The sequence below is a fragment of the Nicotiana attenuata genome, unplaced genomic scaffold (genome assembly GCF_001879085.1).
Source record: "Nicotiana attenuata strain UT unplaced genomic scaffold, NIATTr2, whole genome shotgun sequence".
Lineage (NCBI taxonomy): Eukaryota > Viridiplantae > Streptophyta > Magnoliopsida > Solanales > Solanaceae > Nicotiana > Nicotiana attenuata.
In genome coordinates this window covers 201,424-216,086 of record NW_017670253.1, presented here as the reverse complement: position 1 = coordinate 216,086, position 14,663 = coordinate 201,424, and the positions used below count along the sequence as shown (strand labels likewise).

Sequence of the window (14,663 nt, the reverse complement as noted above, 5' to 3'; positions counted from 1 at the left end):
TTTTACTACGCTAAAAGGCTATTTATTTTACTACGCTAAAAGGTCACTATTACACATAAAAATAACAAACATAACATACAAATATGAACAACAAACTAAATAAAAAATATTTATTTATTATTTAACCAAATAAAAATATAACATTAACAATACAAATTATTTATCAAATACAAATTATTTATCAAATTTTAATAATTTTTTGTCTCAAAGCTAATAAATCAATCCGGGTATAAATAAGATACAAATTTAAACACAAACATAACACAAATTAACATGGAAACATATTCAACAATACAAATATGCATGTACTATACGAGTTTCGACATAAACAAAATCGAAATACCTCGATTTAAGTTTTTTGAATTTGATTGAAATCGAATTTTTGCACTCGAATGAACGAATCCAAAGCTTCTCTTGTGTGCGGGACCTATACTCTTTGCTTTCTGGGTGACGGGTGGGGCCCAAAAATTTTTTTTGTAACTTTGACAGGGGTGGGGGGATGAGAACAGTGCTCGTTTTTTTAATTGGGGGAGGGGAGGGGGCTCTGTCGTTGTCTTGGGGAAGAAGGAGGGGCTTTATTTTATTAAAGCAATCCGCAATACTATACTGCGAATTACTTAAACGCAGTACAGTACTGCGAATTGCTTTAATAAAATAAGCTGGGGCCCAATTTAAATAATTCGCAGTGTACTGCGAATTCCTTTAAAAAAAAAGTTTTGTTAAAGTAATTCGCTAATGTGTTTTAGGTACATTAGAAAAGTTTGGGACTCAGCAAATAGGTTCCCTCCCTCCTTTCTCTCCGGTGTGTTTGTAGGTCGAGCGATCCGCCTTCTTCAACGTTAATTGTGAGATCTTTCTCCTCAATTCTCTCTTAGAATGGTCAGCTCTCTCTCTCTCTTAACCCCTTTTGCTATTATTTTTCCAAATGAAAAAAAAACGATAACCTTTTTTTAATTTTTTTTTATGCCCAAAAAAAACATATTCTCGTTTATCACTGATCTTGTTATTGTATGGTTGAATTTAGCGGTCAGCGCTGGTAGAAAATGAATTTTGTGTATTTGTGGTTTTAATTTTAGTTGAACCGGAAAAGCTGGCTTAAAGTGTTTTTCTCTTGATCTGTTTGATTATTGACCCGTTTTCAGCGTTTGTTATATGGAGGTAAAATTGGGAAGGTATATCTATCAGATCTAGCATTTTTAAGGCTCCAACAATGGGAAAAGGAAAAGAAATAGTGATAAAAGGAAGAAAAAAGCGTAAAGTATTAACAAAAGGAAGATAAAACCTTTTTTGTTATGAACTAGTAGGAATATTTACACTATATATCCCACCAGTTAATTCTTTTGCAACACCCTAATAGGAAGAACACCAATGTTTAAGTTGGACACCAACCAGGGGCGGATATACCGTACAAGGTATGGATTCAGCCGGACCAGTAGCTTTGGCTCATGCAATGTATATGTGTTAAGAAATTAACCAAGTATTTACAAATATTAATATTTGAACCCAGTAACTCGAATGGTCAGTGGGTTCAGTGGCATCCTGAACCTATAAAGTTCAAGTCTTGGATCCACCTCTGACACTGTCCCACACGTTTAATGCTCATCTGGGTTAAATCTTATTTTCATGTCTCTTGGAATGAGATGCTGCATTCATCTCTTTAGAATGGAAACTCTTGCTCACGGAGGAGATAACATCGTGCTTTATAACACAGGCGTATGATGTGAGGCGAAGTTATTTTATCAAATAGTGAGGATTTTCCATCAAGAGAATAAAAGTAAAAAGCCACTGAGCAAAAATCTGGTTTAGGTGTTTGGATATTTTTGTTTTTCCACATGACTTGGAGACTTGATGTTGAGGTGGATATAATTGGAGAGAAAGTAGTTTCTGTTTGACATCTATAGCTGTGTAGGAGGCCATGAAAAGGGAAGGCAGCTTTATTTATGCTTTGGTTTGGAATGTGATTTTATGTTACACTTGCTTGGATAGAAAAAGTAAAAGGAGATATGCAAAAGCGAGTTTATCTTGGAATTTTTGGAACAATGGTTAAACTTGAAGCTTTGATAGATTGAACAAGAAGCAATTTATGCACGACTTATATATCTGTCAGATGTGGCAATATACGTTTTAACCTACCCCACGAAGAATGAAAGAAATTTGTCCCTTATTCTTTTCATATATGAATATCTAGACAAAAGATCCTGCTATAATATCCTTTCACATCCTCTTTGTAGGAGACGTGCCCTGCAGTTAAGAACATTCTACTTCTAGATTCCGAAGGAAAGCGTGTTGCTGTAAAGTACTACTCAGATGATTGGCCAACAAATGTTGCAAGGGAAGCTTTTGAGAAGGCTGTGTTTGCCAAGACACAAAAGACTAATGCCAGGGCAGAAGGTATGATCTCTCTTTTACTGTTGATTTATTTATTTATGTTTGGTCGTGCTCTTTCAAAATTATCTCCTTTATTTTGTTTCATATTTTCAAGTATTATTGGCTGCACATTCTGGTGTCCCTTTCAACATGCAAAGGAAGCAAAAGTTATCCTGCCAGTTGGTTAGGTTCCATTCTGCACTAGAGTTGTCTGTGGGACTATCTTATGCAGTAGATATTAGCAGTCTCTGCAAACATAGAATATTATTATAGACCTCTTGTGGTAGTCTTAAATCAAGTGCCAAAAACAAAGACAAGCTATTAGAAGTTTTGCTAATTTACCAAATAGGAACTCTGGTTAGTGGTGGTAGCTAATAGGTTGAAAATAATAATCTTAAAAGACTTGGTTTTCTTTTGTTTGCTTGCATGTCCTCTTCTAGAAGTTGGTTGTCTCCCGGCCATATGAATTCGAAGTCTTGCTCAGTAATTACTCTCTATATATAAAGAATACCCTTTTGCTTAAGCAGTTTTGCAACATATTGGTTCCCCCCACCCCCCACCCCCACCCCCACCCACACACACACACACATCTTGGTTGCTGCTAAAATTCTTTGTGATTGGAAAGAAAGAGAACCTTGATCTGTCTGACCACTCTTCTTGCTTCTTCTGCAGCGGAAATAACAATGTTTGATAATTATATTGTTGTTTACAAGTTCTCCCAAGATCTTCATTTCTTTGTTACCGGGAGTGACAATGAAAATGAAATAATCCTTGCCAGTGTGCTCCAGGGATTCTGTGATGCTGTTGGTATTCTTCTTAGGTTGTGTACAAGAGCAAAGTTTTCCTTTTCGATATGCATCCCTTGATATTTTCATCTTCATGTACTCATCTTGCTGCAAATGCCTTCTGTTTTAGGGCCAACGTAGAGAAGAAGGAGGCACTTGAAAATTTGGACCTTATTCTTTTGTGTCTTGATGAAATTGTTGATGGCGGGTAAGAGAATTGTGCCATGATCAGATTATTTATTTCAAATTTTAAGTAATTAAAATCTTTGTCTTAGCTTGCTTTGCAACTTTTTCTCATTTTATACAAATACAAGTCAGAATCCTTTATTTTCTTTTCTTTGTTATATAGAATTGTAGTTATTTCTTTTTTTACATGCCCTGTGTAGCACTTATTAGAGTGTTTGACCTTGAGAACTGAAGTAGGAAAATGGAAAAGATTGCGAACATTCAATCTTGCTCTCAATTTCAGTTACAGGAAACTAAGCTGATGAAGAACTTGAAACTACTTCTGGTTAACTTACAATCTTATGAAGATTCTCCATTTTACTTTCTTATCTCTTGTAGAATTGTTCTTGAAACGGATGCAAATGTTATTGCCGGGAAAGTGGCAAGCAATAGCTTAGATTCTGGGGCACCTTTGTCAGAGCAGGTAAACATTGCTCTATTTCCTGATGTGTTCCTTCAAACTGATCGAATAGCTGTTTCATTAATTAGCATCCCTGTGCAATTAACTCATCTTTTACTATGCGTTCTTTCTGGTTTTCTACAGACTATAAGTCAAGCATTGGCAACTGCACGAGAACATTTAGCAAGATCTCTTCTCAAATGATATGTTGGGTCAACAAAAGAAAGGGAAACCAAGGCCTCGCGAGTATTGATTTTCTCCTGAATGAACTAATCGATGAGCATCAAGTTGCATGTGTTTTAGCTCTTACAATTCCAACTTATGCCCAGTCTCTTGTTTCTACATGTTTCGGACATTGTTGAACACGCCAAGATGTAATGCAAACTTGATTCTTGTGTAGAGAGTGGGGAAAGAACTCGTTTGCAATGTGGATTGTGGCCTCATTTAGTTTCTTTTCCAGATTTTCTTTTCTTGCTCCCCTTATTATGTGCATTTAATGTAGTTAATTTATTTTGGTTCATCTTTTGTGTCACCGGAAAAATCATGTTTATAACACATCAAATCGAATCTTTTGTGTCCATCTGAGATTCCATTAGATCGAATCCTACTACCTTTCAACAAGCTGAAATGTGTGGTCTTCCTTTGAGTTTGGGTCTAATGGAACGAATTAAGTCGAGGACAATATATGTAGCAATAAGGATGGTGCATCGCCTATTTATTGTTATCTCTTAAGTTACTCAAAGTTGTGATCTTCTCTTGCCTTCCAAGCTTGCGATTATCTTATTATTGTGATGTTGGTCAGTTCCCAGGTTTTGACATTATAGCAAGTTGATGCCATAATGGAGTCACTACATGTCAATGTAAAAAGAAAATGATAAATTTTCATAACTTAGAATAGTAGCTGAATTTTCATAACTTAGGTTGTGCAACTAAAAAGCAAAAGATGTAAACTAATGTGTATAAAGCTCGTTATGATCCGATGGTAATGATCTAAATCTAGCTTGCCAGGTTTCGTACTCTAAACTAAAACGTAAGCATAAATTACCAAATGCTCCAATTACATCTATCATTTCTTTATAAACGATTAGTAACCTCAACAGTCAATACCATTAGAAGTAGAACCCGTTTGGATGGGCTTAATTTAAGTGACTTTTAAGCCAAAATAGCTTTTAAGTCATAAGTTAGGAATTTTAGCTTTTGACTTTTAGCTTATTTTTGTCATTTTAGCTTAAAAATAAGTGCTTAAAAGCACTTTTTTACTCTATCCAAACACTACAAAATGGCTTAAAAGTTATTTTGGCTTAAAAGCACTTAAAATAAGCCAATCCAAACGGGCACGTAGTCCGTTTTACCTTATTGACTAGTTCCAAAAGAAACGAGTCCACAATTTCATGAAATAAGCCAAACGGTTTTGCTATAGAACCAAAAAATGAAGTAAGTTAACCTGCATGTCTAATTTATCAAGTGAACCTTGACCACATTCGATACCAAATAGGATAGATGAGATTAAAGGTTTTCTATACCACATTCGTCAATTTCCTCTGCAAACATCATATAAAATAGCTCACATAATCAAAGAGCATTTTTAGGTGAGTCGTACAGGACTGAACCACAAAACTTGTCTTCTCTTAAATACTACTAAGGACATCAACAATATTTTCAAATAAAGGGAGATCTTTGTACATTCCACCGGTCCACCCTACTGTGCCAGGAATTTTAGGCTCAATGGAAGTAGGAAATAAGTTGAACCTGACAATAAAAATACCACATCCAAATCACTTGTGCAGCAAGCAGGGCTAAACTGGTTAGGAAACTAAGAAGGATTGCAACACATTGCTTAGTGGAAACAGAACAGCACTTATCACTATAGATAAAGAAGCAAGGGGTTAACTGTGAAACAAAGAGTTAACAAAACAAGAAAAGTCCATTAGCACGACGTTAGCTCACATTCCTACGTTACATTTGACTGATGACAAATACGTGAAGTACAACCTCGAGGCACAGGGCAGCAGCTAGTCGATTCCCCTCGGGACATGTGAATTTAAGCTATTTCCAAAGCAACACCCTGGAAAGGCCACTTTCAAACTCACTACAAGACTCCGAAAAAGCAGGAGGCGTTAAGAGATTATTAGTAGCTGTTCTGCCATAGCTGCTGTTGAGACTGCTTAGGCTGTCCTTGAGAGCCACCCAACGACCCATCCCTTGGATTTTGCTGTTGATGTTCTAATGAGATCCCAGCCTGAGAATGGTAGAAATTTGGGTAGCCCAAAGATCCATGATTCTGCATTGGCTGTTGAGCTTGCCTAAATCCACCACTTTGCTGGTTTTGACCTTGGAAACCATAGTATGTGTTGGCAGGAACAGCTGACATTGTTCTTGAGCCAGGTCCATGAAGCCACATAGCTGAGTTCTCACCCTGAAAGGCAGGGAGAGTGAGCATATACATGAGCTTCAAATAACGGAAAGGAAGAACGGTGATCGACAAAAGCAGTTGATATCAAAACTATTAGACCAAATGAAAAAACATCAAAACCTATTATATTAGAGAAAGCGAGTCGACAGCAATTTGTCCTATTGACTTTAAATAATCAAACGGCGTTTATAGCAAGTGAATTGCTTACCTGCTGAAGAGACATCAAATGATTAGTATCCTTGTACTGAGAGCTCAACATATCATCGTAACTCAAGTTAGTACCAGAGGGAGCAGCAGGCGGGTTCATCGGGAAGTTACCAGGGATAGTTGTTGTATTTCCAAAACCACCATATCCAGAAGCAACACTGGCCGACTGAGGTAAGCTGCTGACAGAAACACTGTTCTTATATTGGGGGAGCACTGCCGCTAGCGACTGATGATAAGTACTGTTACCAGCAAATGGTTGCTGGAATGCAGATGGCATATACGTATAGCTCTGAGGCATAAAGGGATAACTAATCATGTTAGCAAACGGTCCCAGAGGAAGTGTTGGTTGGGAGTATGGATGTACAGCAAGATGTTGTGGCACAGCAGGTCCGGTGGTGACACTAGTTCCAGAAAGTGTCTGCTGTGTAGGTTGTGCTGATTGAAATCCAACAGTCCTCAAAGACTGCAAGTCAACAGAAACAATATCAATGATGTACACCATGACATAAGATAAGGAAGATATCTGTAAACTTATTATTCTAGAAAGGAAGAAGACATAAGATAGAAAATCTCTATCCATATGGTTACACCACCTTTTCATATGAATTGCCAATTAAAATTCAACCCATTCCTCTTAGAGGAACGGATTGTTTCTATAGGTCAATTAAAGGGATCACATTTCACAACTTCTTTTGTGAATCTTCTAAATTTCAGATTATTACTCCCTCCGGTTCACAATAAGCGTCCAATTTGCTTTTAGCACGCCCATTAAGAAAATACTAATTTCTATACAAAAATACCTACTATGACTAAACTACCCCTAATTAAACATTTAATGTGAGGAGTAAGAAAACTTTTTAGGGATATGTACATAGGGGTTATTTTGTAAAAACAAATTGAATTCTTTCTTGATTACATAACTGGACACTTATTTTGAACCAAAATGAAAAAGCAAATTGGACACTTATTGTGAACCGGAGGGAGTATTAACTTATTGCCCTTTCTTTTCTTTTGCAACAACCAAAAAGAAAATCTTAAATGAGAAAATCAAAAGTTAACAGTTCTTTTGACCAGGAACACCAAAAGGTAACATTATCACAACATCGGCCACCTTTACCTAAATCAAAGGGTAATTTTCTTTTCTCTTAATGAGCTAGACCCTCTGAACTGTACCACACAACTAAACAAATTAGCCTTTGAGATATTTTGAAGATCCATGACGAGTAACTATTCTCTTTGTCTACATTTTTTGTATACAGAGTAAAAACACCAACTAACACAACATGAGTTTTACAAAATATCAAAAGCTGTCTGCCCTAAAACATTGGATGGACATTAAGACTTCAGAGAGATGACCTTCAAATTTTAGTTTCAAGCAGCAGAAGGCAGAAGCTATCTTTGAAATTTCATCCTCAATTGTTAAGAGATCCCACCAGTGTTAGATGCAATTAGATCCATTATGTACAACATTCTCATTATGCACAAACAAACTATAAAAACCATTAAAACTACTTCTAAAAAGGGTAAGAAAATAACATATTTTGCGTTTTACGGTACATGGAAAATTTGACAAGCAACAAGTGATGAGCAATACACCAAGTGCACATGAAGAAAAAGAAACTCACTTTGAAAAATGAATTGACTTCATCAAGATAGCATTACCTCAGGCATGGAAATTGTTGAGCCTCCAATTGAAGAAACAGAGTTGCCATATTTTGTGGGCATTGCTTGTGTTGCAGAAAATGGTGAGTATGAAGGATCAGATTCACGACCAGCATGAACATTAGCAGCCAACAAGGTACTTGGCAATGAATTTGTGAAGGCCTGCTCAAACAAAATAGCAAAATGAGTACCTTGCCGTCGAAAATTCTGGTGGGAACTTAAATGTTCCTCTTTTGATTCTCTTGTACTCCATTGACCTACCGCCCTCCTCACATGGGAAAAACAGGTATTATAGGTTTTATCTTTCTAGAGTTTGTAAAACTGAAAACAATTCCTGAAAGAGCATAGATACATTAGGAAAAATAGTAAATTACCACTCATACTAAGTGCCCCCACAATAGTGCCGCAGAATTAGATTCTTCACACGTTAGCCACTATTATTTTATATTTATCAACTTCAAATACAGATTATACAGAAGGAAACTCCGGCATCAGCTTTTTCCTCAAAATATTCTAGGAAAAGATTAAAGGACCACAAGAAAAGGGCAGTCCAAAAGAGTTACAAGAAAAAGACGGTCATCTTTCACTCTAACAGACCACAGCGATTACTCAATTTAGTTAATTTGATTGTCTCAAGCAAAGTTGAATAAAAATATTGTCTATAACTAGCAACAGATTTTCCTCGATTTTGCAAGAGCTATTCAGAAGTTATAATATGTAACCACAGACCAGTGCCTATATAGTGAACAATAACAAGTTCACAAATAATCATGCTGTACTTGTGATATCCACCAAAAATTAACTTTCAAAAGAGTAACTATAAGACTCGAGAGAATAAAAATGGTCAATCATTACTAGATTGTGAATAGATCATGATTCTTTACGGATGTAAATTTTCGAGAATAATCATCTCAAGAACATGTCACAAACTTCTACACCAAACCCCACCTGTCATTGCACCGATAAAAAACAAGAGACTTACAAAAGATATGAATGCATTCACATCTTTCAGTACACTATTAGGCAAACATCTATCCATGCGCAATGTATAGTGTGAACCCAAACTACACTCAACATTTAGAAACCCCCCCCCCCCACCCCCACCCTGCTAGGATAATAGAATAAAGCTACCAACCCCACAACTCTACCATGTCATTTTAAACCTAACAGAATAGCGAGCCAATAGTAAGCAAAATCTATGCGACAAAATTAAAAGTGAAAGTCAAAAGTAAAACATACAGAGCCAATTATTTATTGTGTATGTTCCCCTTAGGGGCTGACTTATGACAAGTTCAACTATAATACACACCCCTGCCCCAAAAAAACTACTAGAAATCAGTTCAATGTACCTTCGAGCATTATAAGTCACCCGATAAACTTTCAGTACAATTAGCTTCAAACTTTAAAACGCAAAATTATATGCAGGCAAACATCCAATGAAGAACAGAGAAATTATTTATATCCTTGACAAAGAGGAAGCTCTTACCATTACATTAGAGAAAGAAGCAAGATTTTGCATCTGGGAACTTGTCTGTGGCTGACTAAATGCTGCAGTCAATTGTTGTGCAGTTTCATATGTGTAGCCACCAGCAGAGGAGGGATACGAGTATTGATTTCCATGTTCACTTAATTCTGTTTTCAACGGCTCTGGTTGTGAAGCAGAAGGTGAATCATAATTTCCAGAACTTGCATTAGTTCTGTGGTACAAGTTACTCTCGGATGCATGTCCAAGAGACTCATCACCATAGTATTCGGGAGCTCTGCAATATAAAGATACACCAACAATTAAGAGGAATAGTTTCGGCTCCCATGCTTCGCATGGGAGATTAATTTATAAATACCTCAATAATAAGATATTTATGCTATCTTGTAAGATTTTATACTTAAAGGATATGAAGATGTTTATACAAAAGTTAAAAAATGCACGTTGGGTTAGCTTTAAGGAACCCTAATTTATCTTAAATGATTTGGTTGGAGAGCGCAGAGATAACTGCACCCATTGTCCTAAATGATAAATTATTTGACTGGAATGAAATGAGTCTGAATAGAAGAAGTTGGTATAGAGGATCCACACAGATGCAGCTAACTTCACCTACTTGGGTTTGGAGAATAGTAATGATTGATTTGACTGACTAATATGATGAACATTTAAAAAAAGCCAACTACAAAAATACTAAGAGAAAGTGCAAGGATATATGTAGTTGAATTTAGTAAATCAGAAGCAAAATTAACTGCATATCCACATCATGTAAGTGGAAGAGGCAAAATTAAGTAATTAACCTATGAGGCAAAACAAATGACTGAAACTTTCCACATCATCTAAGTGGAAGAAGCGACCAGCAGAGATTTGGTGGTGGTGCATCAATGAATTAAAGAAAATCCACAGTTAAGAAGAAGGTATACCTGGATCCCAAGTGCCCAACTGATGAACCCTCCACATCCTTAGGTGCATCTTCCAAGCTAGTTTTCACTGGAGCAGATGCCAAAGGCCCAGAAAAGGACCCACCAATACCAGCACCAAAGCTACCAAAGCTCAGGTGTGAGCAGTCTGCAGTTTGAACTTGAAGATGGTCTGGGATTACAACAGAAGGACCATCTCCCTCAGGTGACAACCCTCGATCATCATGTACATCTAACTGTTGCAAGTTTGCAGCAACTGATGAAACAGAGACGTTAACATCTTCAACTGCAAGCAGATGGCAGAGAATTATTACACAAAAAATAGACATTTCAATAGATTCTATGTAGCAGAATTTCATATGATGGAACAAACAATTTGATTTCACAGATAAACCACACTGCTTTTCACTTTACGTTGAAACTAATAGTGACATGGAAAGCAGGTGTACATGCCTCCTAGCAAGCATCTCCATGTATGCTGCCCCCTCCCCCCAAAAAGAGAAGTTTCTAGGTGGCTTGAGATTAGTTCGACTTTTCTTCCATTTCAAATATAGGGCCAGCTGAAAAGTATGAATTTTAAAGCATCTTTGAATTTTTAAGGATAAACCCCAAACATCAAATTACTTATCAAAAGAGCACTGTATTCCTAAAAAAGGAAGGTCCGGTGTAGTTGCTCTAAGAACACACAACGATAACATTATACTAATGTCAAAGGGGGAACAGAGAGAATCTTTAGTTTACTGGACTAAAGACCTGCCAAGCCCGGAAACCTCGGAGAAAATAATGAAAAACAAACAATAAGCAATACTATGCCAAACGAGCTATTACATAAGCTATTTGACAACAAGTAATACATATTTTCAACAATGAAAAGCATATCACAATACCAACTCAAAACCATGATATACTAACCTTCTTGATGGTCAAAAGTATGATTCTGGTTCTGAAATCTGTAGAGGTCATTCTCATAAATAGATGCACTTCCAGCATTCTCCTCCTGCAAATTTCTGCTTGGAGGACTACCAAGATTTTCAGCAGTGCTGTCATCAGTCCCCTGTACCTCATCAATCTCAGTTTGATGATTAATTCTGTCATATGATATGTTAGCTGGATCAGGATGCAGCTCAGAATCTGCAGGAGGCTCTGAGACAGAGGGCTGGCTAGCAACTGATGGCTGCTCGATTAGAGGCCATTCCTCATCGGTTGAACGATGTTGCACCCGATAATCCCCAGACTCTCGATATACATCAGAAACATTGGATGTATGATCGTCAGAAAACTGAATATTTTGATGTGATGCACCAGAAGGGAGCCCTTGAATATGGTTTTGGTTGGCATTGACATTGTGGTGAGATACATTAGGTACACTCGGCACTTTGCTCTGCGGCTTACCCATCTTCACAATATCCGCCATGGAAACTTGACCTGGCACCCCGCCCCAAGTAGGTTGATATCCAGAAGAATGCTGTGAGACTGATGAAACACCATCAACTGCTGCTGGTGCTGGCTTTTTACTCTCATTTGCGGCAGCATCACTGTAACACGTATCGGAAAAGCATTCAAAGAAAATTCAAAGCAGCATTATGCATCTCCTAAAAGAACGCTGAAAGTGTGCTTAGTCACATGCATTTGTAAATAGCTTACATTGCACGATTATTGAAGTGAATGAAAAGAATTTGCAACTTCATTAAGTCAATGCAGTGATTACAGATCGTAGCTATTAAGTAGTTAAATTAATGCCAAAAACACTTCAACAGAAAGAAACATACTGTGGTTAAGGAATACCATACTGGAACCAACAACACGAGCATCTAAAAAAAACAACTGATGTCCTTTTGAAAGAAACTGAACCATTTAAGACTTCGAAACTACAAACCTGATGGTTGCAGCCCTCCTGCTTATGTTACTTCCGGAAACTCCAGGAGTAGAAGCCAGATTACTTGTATAAGATCCATTCTCCTTTTTGTATCCAGGAGTAGGCTTGGTAGGCTCTGGAAAAAGGTCGTCAGAAACAAAATTATACCCTCACGAGACAACATGACAAACTATGAGAAAGTCAGACCTAATTATGTTTGAAAAGAGTGTGCATTATCATGCATATACCTGACCCACCACGCCCAACATACCGTTCTGCACCACCCCTGCTTCCACGGCCTGAATTGCTAACTGAACCACGCGGCCTAGATTCAGTCGTATCCTTACTCTGAACCAAAGATGAATATAAGTGAAGTATAAAGAAATCAACAACCCATTTAAAAAGCAATGTAATAGCACCTTATAATATTTTGCTAGAGCATGCAACCCATCAGATAGACATAAAACATATCAAGAGGAAAGTGTCATGCACCACTCAAGACGACAAAACAAAAAAGAGAGCTCAGAAGTTAATTATCAAACCAGGGTAGTAAGAGATCTGAGTGGACTACTTTCCCTTCACTCGTATCATATAAAAATTATAAGAGGAACATGCAGATATTAAGGACAAATGTTAAATCAGCTCCATAACCAATTGTCTCTAGATTTCCTGCTTCAATAAAGTTTACGAACCTCTTTTCTCTTTTCACGTTTGCTCTTCACCTCATGAAAAGTATCTGGGCAGTCAACGAACTCCAATTAGAAGGTGATCAAAATTAATAACAAACTATGGTCACCTAAAGTAACAATTAACGCATAAACAGCATAAAGGAAGGCAAACATGATTTATTGGGACTCCGCAAAATATATCAAACTCTGAAGTCTGAATAAGGAATTTCAACTGCAGTAACCAATGTTCTAAAAGTGAAGCACAAAAAGTAATAAGTTCTTGGGGCTTTAAGAGAGAAACCAGAAGCAATTCAAAGTAAAGCAGGCAGTTTTAAAAGCCCCTAATACTGTATTTTTCTCTTTCCTTTATATTTTAAAATCAGCGTCTATGAAAATCACCTCTCCATCTGATTGCTTTGCGCATAACTACCCAAATCGCAAGTGGCATGCTCAACCGGTTAATATAGCTTTTAACAAAGTATGCAACTAACTACCAGGTATATAGCATAAAATTCAAATCTTGCACTTAAGAAAAGGGTGTTCTACATGATGAAACGTATAAATCATACACTGCAACTACAGATGCTCCACACACACAATCCCACTGTGTCATTCTTCTTTCTTAAACAAAGCATCACAATTTAAGAGAATAATGCTCAGAACATCCAGACCTATACGCATGAAAGGCCAAAAAACACACACACAAAAAAAAAAACACAAAAGCCAATTATTCTTTTCTTGTTCCTACTCCTTAAAAAAAACTCACAATTTCTAACAACCAGTATCAGCAAAGAAGTACAGAAACAAAACACCAGCGGGAAAAAAAATATTATCTTAGGTCTTATCAATAAAGGAAGTAACCTTATCACAAAATCAAGAAATCCAAAATCTTCCCAAACTTTTGAGAAAACACAAAAACCCTAAAACCCCAGCAATAATATCTAAAACTAAACAACACCCAGAAAAAGATTCTTCTTTTAAATAAGAAAAGAAAGATCTTTTTAGGGTTTACGGTAAAGACCTTGAGTAAGAAGCCTATTGACGGCTTCATTAGGGTCCATATTACATTCTTTGAGCATAGCATAGATCTCAGGCTCAGGACAGTTAACTATCTCCTTTAAGCTTTGTACCACCTTCCTTGACCCTGCTGGTATTGCTTGTACCCCAACTCCACCATTGCCGCCTCTGCTACTCATCTTTTTTAAGAGTTGCAACTCTTTTTCTGTGAAAAAAGAGAGAAAAAAACAACAAACACCCACTGTATATTTCCTCTTTCAGATCTGTTAAAGTTAGGTTTTTGGGTGTCTCTCACTTTGTGTATAGACTATAGAGATATGTATCTTTGAAAAAACACGCACACACACAGTGAAGGGGTTTTTGCTGCTTTCTCTCTTCTCTCTGTGGGTTTGGGATTTCTCTATTGTGGGCTTCTTACTCCTTTAATACTAATAATAGTTGTAAATAAATGTGTTTTGCCTAATCTTTTTTTTTTTTTGGAAAACCCTCTCTTTTCCTTTTTCTTTCTTTTCTTCCTGCCTTAATAAATAAAAGTATCTCTTTTTTGTATCTGTCTATGCTTCTTCTAATTTTTGCTTCCTTTCCTCTTTTTCTTTTTTGTTTGTGTTCGAGATTTTGGTTATGGAAATTTTACTACGATAGAATAAATCAGTACTTTTATAAC

At 36.8% G+C, this 14,663-nt stretch overlaps 2 protein-coding genes across 2 annotated transcripts; one reads left to right on the top strand and one right to left on the bottom strand.

Annotated features, from left to right (window-relative positions):
* The first annotated feature begins 726 nt into the window (after positions 1-726).
* LOC109236736 (coatomer subunit zeta-2-like) lies at positions 727-4,297 on the top strand. The gene is made up of 6 exons (XM_019402948.1): positions 727-879; positions 2,232-2,391; positions 3,040-3,187; positions 3,283-3,360; positions 3,717-3,801; positions 3,922-4,297. Exons 1-6 carry the CDS (start codon positions 877-879, stop codon positions 3,979-3,981), a joined length of 534 nt encoding a protein of 177 aa, XP_019258493.1. The 5' UTR covers positions 727-876; the 3' UTR covers positions 3,982-4,297.
* Positions 4,298-5,400: 1,103 nt separating this feature from the next.
* Positions 5,401-14,423, bottom strand: LOC109236735. Its single transcript, XM_019402947.1, has 10 exons — positions 14,004-14,423; positions 13,007-13,050; positions 12,563-12,662; positions 12,336-12,450; positions 11,372-11,994; positions 10,463-10,745; positions 9,546-9,819; positions 8,060-8,221; positions 6,399-6,860; positions 5,401-6,193 (listed from the first exon to the last, which is right to left on the bottom strand). Exons 1-10 carry the CDS (start codon positions 14,176-14,178, stop codon positions 5,906-5,908), a joined length of 2,526 nt encoding a protein of 841 aa, XP_019258492.1. The 5' UTR covers positions 14,179-14,423; the 3' UTR covers positions 5,401-5,905.
* Positions 14,424-14,663: the final 240 nt, after the last annotated feature.

Coding starts and splice junctions, on each gene's coding strand:
- LOC109236736 (XM_019402948.1), top strand. Junction 2,392..3,039: donor GACTAATGCCAGGGCAGAAG/GTATGATCTCTC, acceptor CTTCTTCTGCAG/CGGAAATAACAATGTTTGAT. Junction 3,802..3,921: donor GGGCACCTTTGTCAGAGCAG/GTAAACATTGCT, acceptor GGTTTTCTACAG/ACTATAAGTCAAGCATTGGC.
- LOC109236735 (XM_019402947.1), bottom strand. CDS start 14,178: ATGAGTAGCAGAGGCGGCAATGGTGGAGTTGGGGTACAAGCAATACCA. Junction 12,451..12,562: donor TGTTGGGCGTGGTGGGTCAG/GTATATGCATGA, acceptor ACCTTTTTCCAG/AGCCTACCAAGCCTACTCCT. Junction 11,995..12,335: donor AGGAGGGCTGCAACCATCAG/GTTTGTAGTTTC, acceptor TACGTGTTACAG/TGATGCTGCCGCAAATGAGA.